At 35.8% G+C, this 19,288-nt stretch overlaps 1 protein-coding gene across 5 annotated transcripts in view; it reads right to left on the bottom strand.

Moving 5' to 3' along the window:
• Window positions 1-19,178, bottom strand: part of ZGRF1 (zinc finger GRF-type containing 1) — a 55,653-nt gene extending 36,475 nt beyond the window's left edge. For 4 of the 5 annotated variants that reach the window (XM_061419354.1, XM_061419356.1, XM_061419357.1 and 1 more), the window contains exons 1-8: window positions 18,914-19,178; window positions 15,901-15,986; window positions 14,991-15,071; window positions 10,761-10,820; window positions 9,100-9,285; window positions 6,254-8,435; window positions 2,860-2,933; window positions 590-640 (exon numbers count right to left, since the gene is read on the bottom strand). In XM_061419354.1, coding sequence (XP_061275338.1) covers window positions 590-640; window positions 2,860-2,933; window positions 6,254-8,435; window positions 9,100-9,285; window positions 10,761-10,820; window positions 14,991-15,071; window positions 15,901-15,969 — 2,703 coding nt within the window. In that variant the 5' untranslated portion in view covers window positions 15,970-15,986; window positions 18,914-19,178. The remainder of the gene's footprint in view (window positions 1-589; window positions 641-2,859; window positions 2,934-6,253; window positions 8,436-9,099; window positions 9,286-10,760; window positions 10,821-14,990; window positions 15,072-15,900; window positions 15,987-18,913) is intronic. The other variant, XM_061419355.1, reaches the window with a different exon arrangement.
• Between the last annotated feature and the right edge of the window lie 110 nt (window positions 19,179-19,288).

Below are 19,288 nucleotides of genomic sequence, written 5' to 3'. Positions count from 1 at the left end.
TGTGAGATTATAAAATATTTTGCTTTAAAAATATATGACATTTATTTTAAATGGCAACTCATCCTGAAGGGAAAAACAGTGACAGTGTTAATTTGAAATTTATACTTTGTGATAATTATCACTGAAAAAGTTTAAACCATATTTTTTTAAGTGAAAAAAAGAACAGTAAGAATGTGATCATTTGTAAGTTAAATTAGGAAGCTGCTGTTATGTTACACATTTGAGCTTGTAATACTAACATAAGGGTGAAAAATGACTGAGTCACCACAATGAATTGTGTTTTGTGCTGTTTTAAGGAACACAGCCTGCAGATGCAGCTGTAACTGTCAATGGCAATTCTTGGATTAGGTAATGCTTGCAAGTCTGCAAAATTAGCTTTATGATAAAAGATTTGTTATTTAACCAAATCCTATTGGCTACACAGGGCACTTATACAAGCCAGTAGGCTCATCTAAATGAGTAGAAAAGGGTAACTAATTACAAATAAATTTGAAAACTGGCAATATAAAACACAAACATATAATTACATGCCATACCTATATATACAGATACAATATCTGATTGTATTATATTTTAAAAGTTAACTCACCTGCAAAGACTGACGTGATTCACTTGGTTCAGCTTCATTTTCTTTTATCATCTTAGGAATAGAATATTAATATAAGCCAAAAGGTAATAGTAAGTTAGAAAAAATAAAGGACACCATTACTAGCAATCAAAGAAATAAAAGGTAAGTGTTGATTAAATACTATTTCACTTAGGAAGAATTTTAAAAGATCTTAGTACTGGTAAATATAAAGTGAACAAATATTCATATTGTAAAACATTAAAATATTTCAATCTGACTTTTATCAACATCTAAGAAAGTTGTTCTTGGCCTTTCAAATTATCAGTTCCACTTCTGAGAATCAAATCTAAGGAAACACTTTAAAATGTAAATAATCATTTACATGCAAAATTATCTACTAAAGTTTTATTTACAAAAGCAAAATGCTAGAAATAATCTAAATGTCCAAAATAGGGAACTGCTTGTCCAAAGCATAGGATATCCACAGTATGGAATGATAAGTAACCTTTAAAAGGTACATTTAAGAGTTTTTAATAATGTGAGAAAAAATATGATATTAAGCAGAAAGGATATAAAACTATTTAGAAAGGACATAAAACTATTTGTACCCATTAATCTACCCACATTTTTTAATATGCCAAAAAAAGCTGGAACTGTTAACAGTAATTATCTCCAGGTGATAATACATGCTAAGTCGCTTCAGTCATGTCTGACTCTTGAGACCCTACAGACTGTAGCCTGCCAGGCTCCTCTGTCCAAGGGATTCTCCAGGCAAGAACACTGGAGTGGTTTGCCATTTCCTCCTCCAAGGGATCTTCCTGAATCAGGGGATCAAACCCATGTCTGTTACATCTCTTGCACCGGCACAAAGGTTCTTTACCATTCGGTGGTTTGGTAAGTTTTATTTTTTTTTACCTTTTTCTGTATTTAAAAAAATGAGGAAAAATTGATATTATTTTTTAAAAAACAGTAACATGAAAAACAAAATATGATACAAACTAGGGGTAAATGAAACAATAAAAGAACTGTTTCTTCAAACGTGCTAAAAGCATCTTCACTGGGAAACACTAATTTACATTATTCTAGAATTTCAGTTCACCCTAATTAGTATTATTATTTTTTACATTATTTCCATGGTTCCCAAACTGGTGTAACAAGGTACTTTGGGGTGCCTCAGTGTACTCAATGGGGGCTCCACAAGATGATTTAAATTTGAGGGAAACACGTGTCATTAGACATCTGTCAGAAACTGAACAAACTACTAATTCAAGGTAGCTCAGTTTCAACATCAAATCTCCTGTCATTTCTGTCAGTGATATCTTATCTTTGTGAAGCTGGGTTTTAGGAAATTGCTATGATAAAAATCAATTACCATGCAAAAATCAGTGTGGACCTAGAAACTCAATCTATTTCAAGGTTTAAGAAACTGGACAGTGTCCAGCAAGCACATGCATTCCATTAGTAAATGTTTAAAAATAAAATGCTTATTGTAATCATTTCACAATCATATATGCATGTATCAAGTCATTATGTTATATATCTTAAACTAATACAATGTTATACTGTTAATTATATCTCCATAAAACTGGAAAGAAAAACCAAAATGCTTGCCAAATTAATCGGGCATGGTAAGTTTTCAATACTACTAACTAGTCAAGGCTATGGTTTTTCCAGTAGTCATGTATGTGACTCTCATGGATGTGAGAGTTGGACTGTGAAGAAAGCTGAGCGCTGAAGAATTGATGCTTTGAACTGTGGTGTTGGAGAAGACTCTTGAGAGTCCCTTGGACTGCAAGGAGATCCAACCAGTCCATTCTAAAGGAAATCAGTCCTGGGTGTTCTTTGGAAGGACTGATGCTAAAGCTGAAACTCCAATACTTTGGCCACCTCATGCGAAGAGTTGACTCACTGGAAAAGACTCTGATGCTGGGAGGGATTGGGGTCAGGAAGAAAAGGGGATGACAGAGGATGAGATGGCTGGATGGCATCACCGACTGGATGGACTTGAGTTTGAGTGAACTCCAGGAGATGGTGATGGACAGGGAGGCCTGGCGTGCCGCAATTCATGGGGTCGCAATGAGTGGGACACGACTGAGCGACTGATCTGATCTGAACTGAATACATGGAACTGCTAGGTATTTCCTTTGGCCAAGTGATGCATAAAATCACTGAGATACAGGGGAGGTGGTGAACCAAGATAGCTTCAAACCCTTGGTATTTCTATAATATTATTACAAATTCTAGAGCATTCTATATGAAAATAATAAATATACTGACAGAAAAAAATGTACCTGATGAGGATCCTGGTTCAGATGAGGAGACTTTGGTATAGCTTGTGAAACTATTGTAGTCAATGGTTTCCCAACTATAATGGACAAAATCCAACGGTCTTATTCGTCAAACATACAGTAGTGCTCTAAAATTTTTTAAAACTTATTTCTAAAACTGAGTGAAACAAGGAATGTAACCATTATTTTGAAATTACAGTATGCCAGACACTGGGGAAACAGCAGTGAACAAAACAAACAAGATCCCTTGAAAACAGAGGGACACAGAAGGTAAGTAAATTCAGCTTGTGATACAAAGGATTTCATAACACAGGCAATATGCTAGAGTGGTTTTAGCAGGATGATCTGGAGAGATCTCTCATGGGAAGAAATGCTGAAACCTGAGGATAAGAAGACCGGCTATGCAGGAATAAAGGTTTTCAGGCAAAAGAAGTGTCAAGACTCAGACAGAAAAGCTGGTAAGGGTGCAGAATGGAAAGGAGGACAGGGTAGCTAAGTCAAAACACCTTATCAGTTATCTGTTTAAAACGGGATTTTTTTTTTCCCTTAAAAGAAATTCAATAATCTCAGTTTCTTCTAAAGTCACCAATAAGACTATAATTTTTAAGTGATTACTTCTGGTTAAAACAAACAAACATAGCTATATCCAGTGTAAACTTCATTTTTTACCAATTATTATTTTTGGTTTCATTATTTTCCTGTAAACATTCAGACTATATTTAAATGAAACAAAAATTTTAGAACTTGAGCTTATTTATAAGGATAATTTCTAAAAGGCACTGCATGAAAATTATTTTTTCCTTCACTGCCTTCAGTCAAGAATAAACTTCTAAATTAACATTTCTAAACTATATCCCATTATCTCACAAAAACTTTAACATATTGGAGAAAATGTGTTTTGTGTTTTTTTTTAAAACATTTTCACACATCCTAAAATGGTGGTAAACCTGATTCTTCTCTAATTCTGAATTAAAATCCATGAAGTCATTTGTTAAATTCTAATAAGAAATTTCATCTCCTCTGTCTCAAGAAAACCAACTTAGTCATTTTTTAGAGAAACATCTATGTCAGAAAATACAGTCGATCCTTATTATTCACAGATCCCACTTACTTACTAAAATTTATTTGTAACCCCCAAATCAAAGCTATATTTCTGAGGTCATTTGCAGACATGCAGAACTATGGAAAAATGAGTTTCTTGATGAGCACATTCCCAGCTGAGGTAGAACAAGGAGACACTCCGCCTGCTAATTTCAGCTCTCCTGCTCCACGTGTCCCTTTTGTGGTCTCTTTAGTACATTCTTCCTAGTTGAGGGCTTTTTATTGGTGACTCTGCTATTTAAAATGTTTCCTAAGTTACTGCTGCCTAGCGTTCCTAAGTGCAAGAAGGCTATGGTGTCCCTCATGTAGAAAACAAGTGATAAGTTTCATTCAGGCATGAGTTAGAGTGCTGTTGGTCGTAACTTCAATGTTAATCAATCACCAGTATATATTAAGTAAGGCATCTTTAAATGGAAACACACATAAAACAAGGTTTTACCACCGTATGACCCAGCAATCCCACTCCCAGGCATATACCCTGAGGAAACCAGGGTTGAAAAAGACACATGTATCCCACTGTCCACTGAGGCACTATTTACGATAGCTGGAACATGGAAGCAACCTAGATGCCCATTGACAGATGAATGGATAAAGAAGCTGTGGTACATATACACAATGGAATATTATTCAGCCATAAAAAGGAACGCATTTGAGTCAGTTCTGATAAGGTGGGTGAACCTAGAACCTTTTACACAGAGTGAAGTGAGTCAGAAAGAGAAAGATAAATATTGTATTCTAACGCACATATACGGAATCTAGAAAGATGGTTCTGAAAAATTTACAGGGCAGCAGTGGAGAAACAGACAGAGAACAGACTTATGGACCTGGGGAAAGTGGAGGAGAGTGTGAGATGTATGGAGAGAGTGACATGGAAACTTACATGACCGTATGTAAAATAGATAGCCAACGGGAATTTGCTGTATGTCTTATGAAACTCAAGCAGGGGCTCTGTATCAACCTAGAGGGGTGGGATGGGGAGGGAGATGGGAGGGAGGTTCAAGAGGGAGGAGATATGTGTATACCTATGGCTGAGTCATGTTGAGGTTTGACAGAAAACAGCAAAATTCTGTAAAGCAATTATCCTTTGATAAAATAAATAAAAAACCAAGGTTTTATACTGATTAGCTGATGAATATGTTCTGACCAGAGATTTGAAGGAAACTAACCCTGCATTTCTTCTACCCTTCATTTCTCCTAGAAGCAATGGCCTACTGTTCACTAACTTACTGTTTGGTAACTGTATAGCACATATATCACACGAATAATGAGAATTAACTAAAATCCTCTTCTCCAACTTGATGAGAAAAAATAAAAAATTTCCCAAAACTAAAATCTGTAATTCCTAAATCTTATATTAGAAATTTATATCCTTATCTGATATTGCATAACTACATCTATCCACATTTATTTTTCAATAGTTTTTTATTTTTAATTTTTTAGAAAATAAACTATAATAATAACCATCAAATTTAACTACATTAAAAAAATTTTCTAGATACAATAATTTATTACTATTTTCCTCAGGGATTCCTTGAGATAATCAAATAAGAGTTCAGTTTTAACTTTTGAATATTATAAAGTACATTGTTCATTCGTTCATATGTACATAATATTAATTATGTCCTATGTTATTTTTCTTTAAAAAATATGCTGTTGGCAAATACCATAATCCAAGTCAAAAAGCCAATCAATCAATAACATACTAAAAGAAAATATTTGCAACATATATCATAGATAAAGGGCTGATATTTCTAATCTTTAAAGAATTCTTCCAAGTAAAAGAGAATAAAAAGACCAACAACCATGAAAAGACTGGATAAAAAGGTAGAATAGACAGTTTGAGAAAAAAGACAAATGATGTTTAAGTACATGAAAAGCTCAATTTCATTTGTAGTAATAGAAATACAAATTTATACTCTCATTTCTCATCTATTAGACTGGTAAAAATTCAAAAGCTTGGCAACATACTCTATTGGCAATACTATGCTGAAACTGGCACTCTGATACATTATTAGTGGGAGTGAGAGACGGTATGATTCCTTTGAGGGAATTTAGAAGCATCTAGTAGACACACATTTACTCAACAAACCTGTTAGGAAGGAATCTGCCCTGGAGACACACCTGCAATAACATGCAAAACACCCACAGAGTTATACAGACATAAAAGGTTACCATTGTCACATTATTTGCAATAACAAAATACTGGAGACTGGTTGCATGAATGATGGTTCAACCACACATTAAATATTACACAGCTGTAAACAAATAAAACGAGGATGAGACCTGCCGTTCTAACCTTCAGGACTGCTATCTGGCTCATATGTCTGCAGAGTTCCTTGTTGTTTCAAGGAGGTATTTTTCTTTTTCAATACTTCCAAGCCTTCCAAAGCCGTACTGTGTTCAGTCAATGATTTTAAGAGAGAAATGCTATTTACTAATCCAGAAATTTCTGAAGAATTTCTAAGATTATTCCCATATTGTTTGTTTTCTCCAGAAGTTTCTACATCAATATGGTCCTGGGATAAACCTCGACTCCTCCCCACCTCTTCAGCTTCAGAAATATGTGATTCTGTGTCTTTGGAAATATGTGTTTTTCCCAAAGGGTAACACAAAGAATTGGAACCTTGGGTCTGTGATTTATCAAGTGCAGTACATTCTTTGGAGTGAATCTGTTTGGCATTTAATATCTGGATACTGTTGCCACTGCTAGAGGTTAACGGTAAAACCTGATTGGTTGTTTTGTCTAAGTCACTTCCCAGAACAGTCTGAGCCTGTTCTGAAAATAGGTTGTTTTCAGGTTTCTGATCAGTGGCTATGTTTAAAAGATGAGGAATATGTAAATTTGCGTTCATACTTTCAGATTTACTTGGGAAGGAAGCACTAATGGATTTATTAGCGCCTTCATCATTTTCTACATATCTATCATCAGTCCACTCTAAAGATGAGTCAAAATTGCTTAATGTGTCACTACACACCTCCTTTCTTTCTTTTCCAGTGTTTCCAGCTTTCCAAGTTTCTGTGTCATAACCTACACAAGTTTTATCACAAAACTGTGAAGGCAGAATCTCTTTCATGGGAAATGTCTCTGAAAGTTTGCCCCCAGTAGACGTTAAGAGAGGCAGATGTTCACTGCCAACTTCTTTACAGCTTATATTCTCACATCTTGAATTGCTGCTATTAACCAAAGTTGAATCCTCTGAATCCTGGGAAGTTTTTCTGCTTTCCTGTGATTCCTCTTCAGTGTCACTGGTTTCAAAATTGTTTAGATTAAATGTGACTTCCACAAATGGCTGTGATATATCACTCATGGGTTCATGAATACAACTAAGGCTTTCATTGTTAGTACTACTTTTAGAAAATATATCATCAGAGATCCCAGAATTGTTACTTAGTGAAGATTCAATTTGTAGATGTTCATACTTCTTTTCTGGTGTTCCATTTATATTTATCTCCTGTGCTTTTTCTCTAAGAAGAATTGATCCTTTTTTGCCTATCTGGTCATTTTGATCAACAGATCTTTTATTATTTTTTTGAATGTCAGAATCTAATAATAAGCCATCATTTACTACAATGTTACAATTAATTGGTAAGCTACTGTTTTCACAGAATGAAGGAATTTCTAGTTTTCCTTCTTGATCCCAGGATTGATCATTATCATCTATTGACTTATCTTCATTATACCTTTTTCCCTTTTCAGCACATGTTTCCAAGAACTGGATCCTGTTTTGCATCGAAAGGTCTTTCAAGTGTAAATGACCTTCTTGGGTCTTGGGTTTCTTTTCTATATCTTTTCCATCTACTGTAGAAGAACGTACAGGTGAACTCCGTGAGGATAAATACACGGCCCACCGGCTTTTATTTCTCATGGTATTTTCTGATTGATGCTGGTTGTGTAAACTTTCTGTGCTCTTCACTTCAGCATACTCTTCCTGTTCAGGTAAGCAATTTGGTTCAGCAGGAATTTCTAAACTTCCTTGTGGTTGTATCTGAGGGAAATGGCCTATAATCTCAGAATTTAACTCCTTAGACGTACTTGTGGATGTGGACTTCAGAAGAGCTAATATCTGGGCTTTGCTTCTAATGTTTTGTGAAACTCCTAAACTGTGAGATACCAAACTGTCTCTTTTCATGGACTCATCAGTCAGTAAAGAATCTGAATGCTTATTTACAGAACTGACAGGAGAACAAACATAATTTTCTTCACATAGCACTTCTGGGTTAATCTTGAAGGATGGAGTAGAGATAACTGAAGAAAAAGGTATGCCATTTCGTTCTCTGTTCTTGTAAGTGACAATGTTCTCAGAGTCTGTTGGCATATTACTTGCATCTTTCTTGCCAATTGTAGGAAACAAAGGAGGTGTGCTGTACAATGGAGAAAGAAAGGCAGGACCAGGTTTCTCAGACTCAAGTGAAGCAGCTGGGTCACTATTTTCTGTAATAACCATTTTCTTTGGCACTTGACGTGGTCCTTGAAAACCCTAAAAATATTAAACAATTATTAGCTGTTCTATAGACGACAAAGAAAATGTAAAATGAACTGGCTAAAAAAGAATGTGCATGTTTTACAAGATAAAGTAATAATTAAGATATAAATTTTGGGGAACTTCCAAGGAGGTCCAGTGGCTAAGACTCTGCAATACCAATGCAGGGGACCTGGGTTTGATCCCTGGTCTGGAACTAGATCCCACATGCCACAACTAAGACCCAGCATAGCCAAAAAAAAAAAAAGATAAATTTTGCTATGCTAAAATGCAAACACTCATTTGTATTAAGATTAGAGTTTACTTCCTTTCTACCATAGTGAAAGTAAAGTGAAGTCGCTCAGTCGTGTCTGACTCTTTGCGACCTCATGGACTGTAGCCTATCACACTCCTCCATCTGTGGGATTTTTCAGGCAAAAGTACTGGAGTGGGTTGCCATTTCCTTCTCCAGAGGATCTTCCCAACCCAGGGATCGAACCCAGGTCTCCCACATTGTAGGCAGACGCTTTACTGTCTGAGCCACCAGGGAAGTCTTTTCTACCATAGCCTATACTATGAAGTACTGTTTTAATCATAAAGTACAATAGCTTTGCAATTCACTACTTCTTGAAATGATTTTATAAATATATACTGATTTATTATTTTCAACAGAGAAACTTACAGTGAACTTCCTTTTTAAACCAGCAGGCTGACACCCAAGGGATCGGCCAGAAGACATAAACTTCTTTGAATTTAATGCTGGTGCTTCTTTAATGACATCCTGCTTGACAGCTGTGCTTCCAGCAACTTTAACCTCCTCAACTGTGATTAAGTACCGATCACTTTCTAAATCATCTCCAGGTTTAACCTAAATTTTGAAGAATAAACATCAAAATCATATATGTCTAATTATTTGATTATTTATGTGTTGCAATAAGCTTCCAGCAGTGGCAAAGACACAATGGATATTCAATAAATAGTTGCTAAATGAATCAATAACTAAATTATTTATTACTATGCACTAGTTAACTATCCACAAGCACACAAAAAAGTAATACAACAAAATAAATTCACTAATTTGTTTATTCAACAATACATATTAAGGGTTATATAAGCCCTTTTGCTACATGCTGGGATACAAAGACAAACAAGAAAACTGTGCTTCATCTCAAGGATTTCACTTAGAATTCATAAAATTAAATGTAATTCTTAAATTAGAGCTATTAAATAATCAGTTTTATATATCTTTATAAATTAATTAAATTAGACACATAAAATTATCACAAATTATTATAAACTATTACTTAAACAATTATATTCCAAAATGGCATTTCTAATCACTTTAATAAACAGAATACAGTACTATTACCATTTCAGACTGCAACATAAAAAGATTATTAACCTGTTGGTAATATGCAAAATCTGTGTATTATCACAGATAAGGTACTCAATCTTTACTCATGAAATAACTTTAAATGAAATAACAATAACCACTGTTACCATCAATTAAGTATCTACTAAATAATGCTCCTCCTAGACCCTCTTTTGATAAATATTAGAATTCCACCACCATTTTTGTCATAAAATTTTAAAACAGATTAAGTACCATGGCCAAAATCAACACAATGATAATAAAAATATACATTTTAGCACTTTGAGAATCACTGTACTAAACAGTGAGGCACTTTACCTAAGCTATTTCTAATTTTCTGACCAATCAAGTAGAATACGTCCATGGTCCTCATTTTATAGTAGAGAGGGTGAACATAGAGAAGTTAGGTTAGCTAGGAAGTATATGAAAGTGGGAAATAAATCCAGAACAAACAACTTCTACTGTCCTTATTCTTTATATTAAAATATGCTTTTGGTTCCCTTTTCTTCCTTCTCCAGAGAAAAAACATGAATATTTGAGAAAATATTTTAAATAAGAACAATTTCACAATATATATCCCACTGTAGTTCTCTGCTTATCAAAACATATAGAATTAGAATAACTTTCTTAGTTCAAATCCTAGCCTTATCACTGTTAACTCTATAAACGTGGGTAAATTATTTAATCTTTCAGTACTATACTCTTAGTCTATACAAATCACAGGGCTGTATAAAGATCAAATGAAACAATAGCTAAAAACCTTTAGCAGAGTCTAGCTAATAATAAATGTTCATATCTATAATTACTAATATTAGTACCATTACTATTTAACAATAGTACCATTACTATTTAACAGTACTATTACTACCATTACTATTACTAACGTTAGTACCATTACTATTTAACAATATTCACAAAGGAAGTAAAAGATTTTTTTAACAATAGCTTAAAAACAAGATATATTAAAATACCTCAAGGCACTTAAGAAATAAACTCTCCAAACATCCTCCTTTGTCATCATATAAAATTGCCTATATTAAAACAAAACAAATATTAACAATGTTTTAAAAAAAGGACACAACATAATTCTACTTTTCTTAAATATCTTCAAAGCAAATAAAATCATGTCTTGAAAGGATTACCCACTTTGTAAACTTGGATTAGAAAGTGCATCTATCTCAAATGTTTACTAATCATCCATTCAGTATGTGTAAGAGAGCAAAGGCATACTCATAAATTCAAGAAATGAATCCCTACCAGGAGAATCTTAGAATGAAACTGGGGAGAAAACAGAGTTGGAATAAATTACAGGAAGCAAATCAGGAAACAGTTATCAATAAAGAACTTATTCTAATGGTGTGATATGAAGGATCAAGGAGATGATTAGAACTTGAAATAAGTCCTCAGCAATGGGATAAGACAATTGTTTGAGGCATACAAAGTAAAACCTACTGAATGTGCAGGATATAGGAGAAAAAGGAAACTAAGGTGATGATCATTTTCTGGCCTTCTCCTGTGTCTCTCTAGCTCTCTAGCCATGCTGCTCGCTGTTCAGTTGCTCAGTCATGTCTGACTCTTTGCGACCCCATGGACTGCAGCAAGCCAGGCCTCCCTGTCCCTCACCATCTCTCGAAGTTTGCCAAGTTCATGTCCATTGCATCAGTGATGCCATCCAGCCATCTCATCCTCTGACGCCCTCTTCTGCTGCTGCTCTCAATCTTCCCAGCATCAGGGACTTTTCCAATGAGTCAACTGTTTGCATCAGGTGACCAAAATACTGGAGCTTTAGCATAAGCCCTTCCAACGAGTATTCAGGGTTGATTTCCCTTAAGACTAACTGATTTGACCTCCTTGCTGTCCAGGGTATTTTCAGGAGTCTTCTCCAGCACCACAGTTTGAAAGCATTAATTCTTTGGTGCTCTGTCTTCTTTACGGTCCAGCTCTCACAACCGTACAATTGTACGTGGCCACTGGGAAGACCATAGCCTTGACTATAAGGACCTTTGTCAGCAGAGTAATGTCTCTGCTTTTCCATGTTGTCTAGGTTTGTCATAGCTTTCCTGCTGAAAAGCAATCATCTTCTGATTTCATGGCTGTAGTCACCATCTGCAGTGATTTTGAAGCCCAAGAAGAGAAAATCTGTCACTATTTCCACCTTTTCCCCTTGTATTTGCCATGCAGCAATGAGGCCCGATGCTATGATCTTAGTTTTTTTAATAGTTAGTTTTAAGCCAGGTCTTTCATTCTCCTCTTTCACCCTCATCATCAAGAGGCTCTTTAGTTCCTCTTTGCTTTCTGCCATTAGAATGGTATCATCCACATATCTGAGGTTGTTGCTGTTTCTCCAGCCTGTCTTAATTCCAACTTGTAACTCATCCAGCCCAGCATTTCTCATGATGTGCTCAGCATGTAGATTAAATAAACAGGTGACAGCAAACAGCCCTGTCGTACTCCTTTCTCAATCTTGAATCAATCAGTTGTCCCATACCGGGTTCTACCTGTTGCCTCTTGACCCGCAAACAGGTTTCTCAGGAGACAGGTAAGATGGTCTGCATTCCCATCTCTTTAAGAGCTTTCCACAGTTTGTTATGATCCATACAGTCAAAAGCTTTAGCCTAGTCTATGAAACAGAGTTTCAAAATGAAACTCAAAATCTTCATTGCTCCCTCTAAATGTGCTTTTCTTTTTCAGAGATCCTGTCTCACTCAGTACCACGAGCATAATACAGAAACCTAAAAGTCATTCTGGATTCTCCTCTCCTTCATATCCAAGACCTTCAGATTCTATATTTTCACAATTTCTATTACCATTTCCCTCCAATGTCAATGCTAACGCCTGCATGGTCAGAGCCCCATTATATTTTGTCTATATTACTCTACAACCTCTTTATTATAAGTCTTTCTAAATCCAATCTTTCATCCTACGTCACTTAAAAGGTATGTTAGACATACCTGCCAAAGGGATCTTTCTAAAAATAGGAACATGATTACGTCATTCTTCTGCTCCTAATTCTTCAGTGGCACCTCAGGCTGAGCACACAAAGTCCTTTATAATACACCTCCTGCCCACGTCTTTAGCTGTATCTTCTACAGTTTTCCAGCATGGATCCTTATTCCAGACACAGTCAACTGTTTCTAGTTCCCAGAAGTGTTTCACTCTGTGCTACACCTCCACACTGTTACAGCCATAACACCACGCTCAGCTTCCTTCCCTCAAACCTATCAACTTTGTTTACAAAACGAAATAAATACTCAAAAGAATACTCTTCATCCAGAAAGATTTCTTTTAACCAGAGTCAAATTTTTTTTTTAACAGAGTCAAATTTTGACATCTCTCATTTATCATCTCATAGAACCTTAAGCGTATCATTGTACATATTTTAATTATTAGGCTCTTAGATAAAAATTAGATAAAAGTCCCTTGAAGACAAAAATCTGTAACAATAGTTACTATTCACTGCATGCTTTAAATGTGCCTGGTACCTGGTTAAGAGGTTTGTTTTCTTACAAGTAGTCTTTCTATATTAAAAAGTTTCTTTTACTGATAATTTCAGAGTGATAGATATGTATAAGCAGAATAAGGAGGGAATATGGAGATCTTTAACTGCTGGCTTCACTCAGGAGGATACAATCTTGCCAATGTGTCCAATATGTTATCAACTCATCTGTAATAAAGTTCTTTCTTTAAATTTGGTAATATTAAGAGAAACAATAGAACCCACATCTCCTGCATCGGCAGATGGGTTCTTTGCCACTGAGCCACCTGGGAAGTCCAAAATATACAATAGATGCAGGTTCAATCCATGGGTTGAGAAGATCCCCTAGAGAAGGAAATGGCAACCCACTCCAGTATTCTTGCCTGGAAAATCCCATAGACAGAGGAGCCTGGCGGGCTATAGTCCATGGGATCACAAAGAGACACAACTCAGCAACTAAAAAACAACAATTGTTTATTTGCTGAGAGTAAATTTTAAAAGTCCTCATCACAAGGAAAAGAAGAAGAATTTTTCTAACTATGGATGGTGATGGATGGGAAATAGACTTACTGTGATCACAAATCTTTAAGTTGTACACTTGAAACTAAAATAATGACATGTCAAAAATATACCTCAATAAAATAAATGACTAGATTGCTGTCCCTCATCCCTTCAGTAGAAAGCCTAATCAGAACAAAAAGCCCAAGTAAGAGAAAAGCTCTTGCCTGTCTTTGACCTGAGACATCAGTTTTTTGCTAACTTATAACTCAAACTGAAATAATGGCTCTTCCTGGGTGTCAGGCCTGTTGGCATAAACACTAAAACCACATTATTAGTTCTCATGGGACTCCAGCTTGCCAACTACAAATGTTGGAACTTGTCAGCCTCCACAATCACATTACACAATTCCTTCTAATAAATCTCCCTTTCCTCCATAGAGGAAGAGATAATTTATGTATCTTTATACATCTCTACAAAAGCATGAAGGCCTGAGTCCTGAGTAAAAATTTTAATCATGGGAAGACAATTAGCCAGCAGAAAATACTTAGAAGTGGACAGTAAGCAACATTAGGAGAGTGTGGTGTCACAGAAGTCAAATGAAGAAGAGGTGATATGATGAATGAGGAGACAAGGGTATTAAATAAGGTCCTGAGAATGGGTAAGAGTAGAACATTTAAATTTGACAGATGAAGATAATGATAATCAGGGTGGGAAAAGAAACCCATAGAAGGATCACTATATCTAGTAGGGTCAAAGATTTATCCTAGTAAATAGTTCTCTCAAAACTTGATAGGATATCAGAAAATAATGAAGAAAATCCAAAAACAGAAGAAAAGAATCCTACACATAATTTCAGAAATTGGTAGCTTTTCTAAAATATGTCAACTCTATATGTACCATTACACTGTGAGCATTATTGTGGTATAAATATATTTTAGTTTTTTTGGTATAAACTCTTACTACTGCAAAGAAAAAAAGTGTCAAAATTCCTAAAATGTTTCATGAAAATCTGATTTTTTAAAAAAATCAAAGGAAATTAAATAGTATTAACTGAGCTTTTATAATCCACAAATTAATCACTGTGATATAGGAATCATTTGACACCTTCTGTTTTCGCATCATATCAGCTTATGGACATATGTAAGGTTTTATCTACAGACTTTTCTTAATATTCAATCAAAAGAACCCAACTTTTAGACTCCTTAGTCCACTGTTTTGCACTTACTTTGTTTCCTAAGTGAGTGATCTTCAGAATTCCATCTTGCCACACTTTTGACTTCTTCGTCTTTTGATGAGTATATAGTACCTTATTTCCAAAAGTATAAAGCAAAGAAATGGTTTCTACTTACACGTATTAAATGTTATATATTTTTATACCCTTCCTTTATACAAAAAATATGTAAAACATCACAAGGATCTTTTATTTATCAAAATAAAAACATAGATACATAACAATGAAACATCAATTTAAAAAAAAACAAAGAAAGAAACCTGGTCGTTAAAGACAATGGAGGGGAGAAAGGAGAGGTGAGAGTATAAAAGGGTCCTGACACCAAACAGGTTAAGAACCATTAATCTAGATAGAATAGACGTGCCAGTCTTTCAAGAGAAAGAAATTATTTCCTGGTTCCAAGCTTCCAAAGAATTTGTTCCAAAGAACTTTGCATAACCAATGTGAACTCTAGGCAAAATACAGGGTTGCCAGACAGAATACAGGGCAATATTTAAGAGATGCATACTTATACTAAAAAATTATTCACTGTTTATCTGAAGTTCAAATTTAACAGAGTGTCCTATTTTAGGTTTGGGTTTTTGTTTTTTGTTTTTCTTTGGTTGCACTAGGTCTTAGTTGCAGCACGTGGGATCTTCTATCCTCACCATGGCATGCAGAATCCCTAACTGTGGCATGTGAACGCTTAACTGCAACACGTGGGATCTGTTTCCCTGACTAGGGATCGAACCTGGACTCCTTGCCTTGGGAGCAAGGAGTCTTAGCCACTGGATCACCAGGAAAGTCCCAGGTTTGGGGTTTTTAAAAAATCTGTTTTAGGTTTTTTAGCTAAATCTGGCAAAACATTTGTGAAACATGCAAAGAAGGAAGGAAAAAGGAAACAGTGAACACAAGTAAGACTTACAATAAATTCTTGGCTTTCCATTATTTCTTCTGATATTACAGTCAGGTCCAGAAAATAATCAGTAGTCATTCAACTATTTATAGCACCTAAAATGAAAAACGACAAATATTCAACCCTGATGAACAGAATAAGTATCAACTACAATCTTTCCCCACAAACTCTTGACCAGAGAGAGGTGTTTAAGTGTTGAGACCATGTAATCACCAAGGGAAACACACATGTAGGGAATTCCCTGGCAGTCCAGTGGCTTGCACTCTGTGCTTTCACCGCAAAGGGCTGGTATGACTCACTGGTCAGGGAACTAAGATCCCACAAGCTCCCAGCGTAAGCCAAAAGAAAAAAAAAAAACCAACCCACGGATGTAATCAAATTACCTGCCACTGAGGACCCAACAGAACAGTGACACCACACTGTGGAAAAAGAATTTCCCAAGTAAAGAGAAAACTAGGTAAAATATATAAAATAATGAGTAGGCTGCAGACGTTTTTCCAGGTGCCATAATATGTATCAGAAAATTGATTTTCCCCTGCCCCAGAAGCTGGGTTTCTCTGAGAAAGAGCTTCAATTTCTAAAATTCTCTGAATTACTATGATCACCACAAGATGGCCCCCTTGCATTTCAAATTTTTCCTTTTACATTTTCAAAGTCAATGGAACATAGTATCTAAAACCAAATATACATTATAATACATCTCCAAGGAAAAACTTTTTCAATATAATTGCAATGAATTGCAATTATACTTATCCCATGCTATTGGATAAAATTGTTATTGTGGGAAAATCTGGAAATCTAAAATCACTGATGATGAACTGAAGAAGTAAATAGAAATGCCAAAGAAAGTATTATTATTTTTAAGCACGGCCTTAGATCTCTGGGCCAATAGCATTAGCAACACCTGGGAGCTAGTTAGAAATTCAAATTCTTGAGTCTTGACCTATTAAATCATAAAGGCTGGCACTGGGGTCCAGTACCTGTAATTTAAAAAGCACTGGAGGTGACAGTGATACACACTCAAGTTTGAAACCTACAGGTATCCAATAAAGCAATGATTTGCAATTCTGGATTAAAGTCATCCTTTCTACATACAAAACGTATAAAAATAGGCCACCTACATGGTATTTATAAATCACATATATTTAGTACTTACTGTGTGCTATGTACTATGTGTACATAGCACTAGGCCAAGATACTAAAATGAACAAAATACTGCTCCTAGTCTCAAGGAATTTTCAGTATAGCAGGGTAATAAACAGTAATTACAAAAAATATGGAAGGAAAAGCACCGGAGGGGCACCCAACTCAGTCTAGGGCATCAAACAAGGTTTCCTGAAAGACATAATGCATATACTGTAAACCGAAATAATCATTAACTAAGGAAAAATTCCAAGGAGGGTATTTCCAAATAAGAATAACATGTACAAAAGACCTGTGGGAGACTTAGCAAGGCATCATCAAGGAACTTTAGTTTATAATCAAGTGTAAGATAGTGAGTTGTGAGAGATAAGACTGAAAAAGTGAGCAATAACAGGATGCGAAGGGCATTCTATTTTATGCTAAGTTGTTTGGACTTTTTAAAAAGACAGTAGGAGGCCAAGGCAGAATTTTAAGAATAAGATTACATGATCTGACTTGGGTTTTACAAAGATTGCTCTGGCTGCCAAATGGAGAAAGGGCAGGGCAAACGGTACACAAATGAGATATGAATACTTGTCCCATGACATAGTTCACAGCACAGGACCAGACCTACAGATGCACTGCCTTTCAGAAATATAACTCCATATCCTAATCCCTCCCCTCCAGCTTACAGGATTGCTAGATGCCTAGTGAATGCCAAGAAGGTAACAGAGGTCCAAAGAAACACATCGCTCACTGCTGCTTTTACAGCAACTTGCTTCTAGCCAGTGAATGGGTTAGACTTCCTATATATGTAGATAAGACTACATAGTGTCAACACAATGCTTGGCATGTAGCAGTTAACATTAGATCGCTTTAATAACAGCTATTATTTATTCAGTGCAAATTATATGATAGACACTGTTAAAATGCTTTAAATATTTACACCTTATAGTACAGATGCTATTTTTTACACTCATTTTACAAAAATAGGAAGTGAGGTACATAATAAGTATGTAATTTGCCTAAGATCATGAAGTAAATAAATGGCAGATTCAGAATTCAAAACTAAGTAGTCTAAATTCTGGTGTTCCCATTCACAAAAACTACATTATGTGACTATGTAAAACCTACTGTATCAGGCAAGAATGGGACTGGGTTCTTTACATAAAATATTTATCAGTCTCATAATCCTGAAAAGTTGTTATTACCATCACAATTTACAGGTTAGAAATCCAGTATTTACTTCTTTAGGATTACTTATATGCTGTTTACCAATTGCAAAATAAATTCCCCCATAGTTTTCCTAAATTAGAATTACTACTTGAGGGATTTGCAATGTAAAAGGTATTCAGAAGGTCCAAATTCTTGTAAGTGGTAGATTACTTCAAAGGATTACACTTCAAAAAAAGAGGAGAGATTAGATGTTTTGTGATAATTTAGTACAGAATTACATACATATCTTCACACATACATTAGTGTGCTGTTTTTTAGATTTATGTATAAAATTCGGTGTTATCACTAAAATATGAGCTGTTCTTACTAAGTACGATGAGACGTTTTTGGTCCTTTTCTTTTGGAAAAAGCAGAATCTCTCGAATCCCTAAATGGTTCACAGATTTAAAAATTTAAGAATCACGAGCCCAAGAGGCTTTTAAGAAACCGTCCAGTTCAGACAACCAAAAGATGCTCACATTTCATTTGCCAACGTTCTAATTATCACTATCTTGGGTAACCAGATGACAATGAAGAAGAGACCCTTTGTCAGTCCTAAAAATAAACAGCAAAACCATCCCGGGTTCTCACACGGATACCGGAACTGCACAGCAGGAGTTGGGGGAAGGTGGTAAAGACGAAGCACGAATTATTTACAAGCTGCTGGGGCAAGCCGTGAACCAACCTTGTCTCCACACAGCTTCCTTACCGGACCCCGTCTGGCGGAGCAAACTCCTTCGCCCGTCGCATCAAAATCAGTGACAGCACCTGGAGCTCAAAACTCCAGCCTATCTACCCTCACTCCCCAGAAACTCCCGAGTAGAAACAGCTCTTTTAACTTGCTCATTGCACAACACCCACTTTCGAACTTCTCCCGCGAAAAGTCGTGACATCATCAATTCGCGACCGCACCGGATCAAACCCCACTATTTAGCCCGCCCACCACGGCTCCGGACCTGAACGGCCGTTTTCAAACTGCCAATCAAATTCCTCTTTGGCTGCGAGCCTCTGTGGAGACTGCGTTCTCCGATGTCCCGCCCCCACGCTGAGCGAGCCTACG

This window comes from Bos javanicus, chromosome 6 (genome assembly GCF_032452875.1).
Source record: "Bos javanicus breed banteng chromosome 6, ARS-OSU_banteng_1.0, whole genome shotgun sequence".
Classification (NCBI taxonomy): domain Eukaryota; kingdom Metazoa; phylum Chordata; class Mammalia; order Artiodactyla; family Bovidae; genus Bos; species Bos javanicus.
The sequence above is the reverse complement of the archived record's forward strand: the minus strand, read 5'-3'. Positions and strand labels throughout refer to the sequence as shown.